The sequence below is a fragment of the Nicotiana attenuata genome, unplaced genomic scaffold (assembly GCF_001879085.1).
Source record: "Nicotiana attenuata strain UT unplaced genomic scaffold, NIATTr2, whole genome shotgun sequence".
In the NCBI taxonomy this organism is placed as follows: domain Eukaryota; kingdom Viridiplantae; phylum Streptophyta; class Magnoliopsida; order Solanales; family Solanaceae; genus Nicotiana; species Nicotiana attenuata.
The window spans coordinates 11,515-12,781 of NW_017670253.1; the positions used below are offsets into that span (position 1 = coordinate 11,515).

The following is a 1,267-nucleotide window of genomic DNA, read 5'->3' on the forward strand; positions in this document are numbered from 1 at the left end:
GATCTTCCTTCTATCTTATTCATTTTGTTTTCTACATTTCTAGAGAACGATATATAGTAGGTTGATACTCATGTATTAGAGGCTTAGACTTGTGTCACCGAATTCCACGGGCTGTGTATTCATTTTATATTTTGGGATTCCCACATGTTTAACTCTATTTCCGGATTTTAGTATTTTGACCTAATAATTATCTGTGTTAATTAATTCATGAGCTGGATAAAATGGTTAAGGTTATGTAATTTGTCGGGCTTGCCTAGCAGTGTGTTGGGCGCCATCACGACCGGGGTTGGGGTCGTAACACTTGGCCTTCCTGCATTCCTTCTCCCTTTAGGTGGTAGGACCACATCTTCCAGCACCTTTGTTGGGATTACCCATAGACTCTCATCTGGCATCGGATTCATTGGAAATTTATAAGTTCTAAGGAGTTTATCCTTCTTGTAGTAAAAAGAGCAATACTGGCCAGGTTTCAGCTACTGGTTCTTCAAAACCGCCCAAGCATGCGGACATGGAAGTTCATCCATTTGAAATTTTCCACAACTGCATGTTCCCTCTTCAAGGCACACTATGTTTCGCCTTACCCCTTCAAATACAGTATATAACTTCTCCATAGCAGGCCTCACCTGCAAAAGTTTTTTTTAAAAAACAAAAAGTGAAAGAAAATTATACATTATTATACAGAGATATACATCCTTATACAAGCAGTAAAATGCAAGTCAGCAGTGCCAAGCATCATTATATTTGATTCAATTTACCGTCATTTGCTCCGATGCAATCAGATTTTCCCGAAGAAGTCTGTCGTACTTTTCGCCAAGCTCTGTAGATGTCTCCATTGCACTTTTTCTATTTTTGTTGTTCCACTGTTGTAGCAAATTTGTCATGTACTCCAGCAATCGCATTACTGGTAACTCTCTAGCATCCTTGTTTGTTGCATTAATTGACTTTGCAATATTGGAAGTCATTACCATCGACCTTTTCACTTTGGAATATGCCATAGACCACCTTTCGTATCCAATTTCGAACAAGTAAGGCTGCACTCTCGGATCAATTTTTCACATCTCTGTCATATGGTACTCAAACTTCTCTACCGTGCAAGCTCTAGCCAAAGCAAAGAAGATATCCTTCAATTGTTTGTGATGTTTCTTGAATGTGTACTTTACATTCTGCCACAAGTGAAACATGCAAATACAATGTGGTACTTCTGGGTACACAGCTTTTGTGGCATTGAAGATGCTTTCATTTCTATCTGAAACTATACACATCCCTTCCC

At 38.9% G+C, this 1,267-nt stretch overlaps 1 protein-coding gene across 1 annotated transcript; it reads right to left on the reverse strand.

The window, feature by feature from the left end:
• Positions 1–470: 470 nt before the first annotated feature.
• Positions 471–959, reverse strand: LOC109236715. The gene is made up of 2 exons (XM_019402924.1): positions 753–959; positions 471–620 (listed from the first exon to the last, which is right to left on the reverse strand). Exons 1-2 carry the CDS (start codon positions 957–959, stop codon positions 471–473), a joined length of 357 nt encoding a protein of 118 aa, XP_019258469.1.
• Between the last annotated feature and the right edge of the window lie 308 nt (positions 960–1,267).

Excerpts from the sequence above, each read along its gene's own strand:
- LOC109236715 (XM_019402924.1), bottom strand. The coding sequence starts at position 959 with ATGACTTCCAATATTGCAAAGTCAATTAATGCAACAAACAAGGATGCT. Across the intron at positions 621-752 it reads TTGCATCGGAGCAAATGACG|GTGAGGCCTGCTATGGAGAA; the intron begins GTAAATTGAATC and ends AAACTTTTGCAG.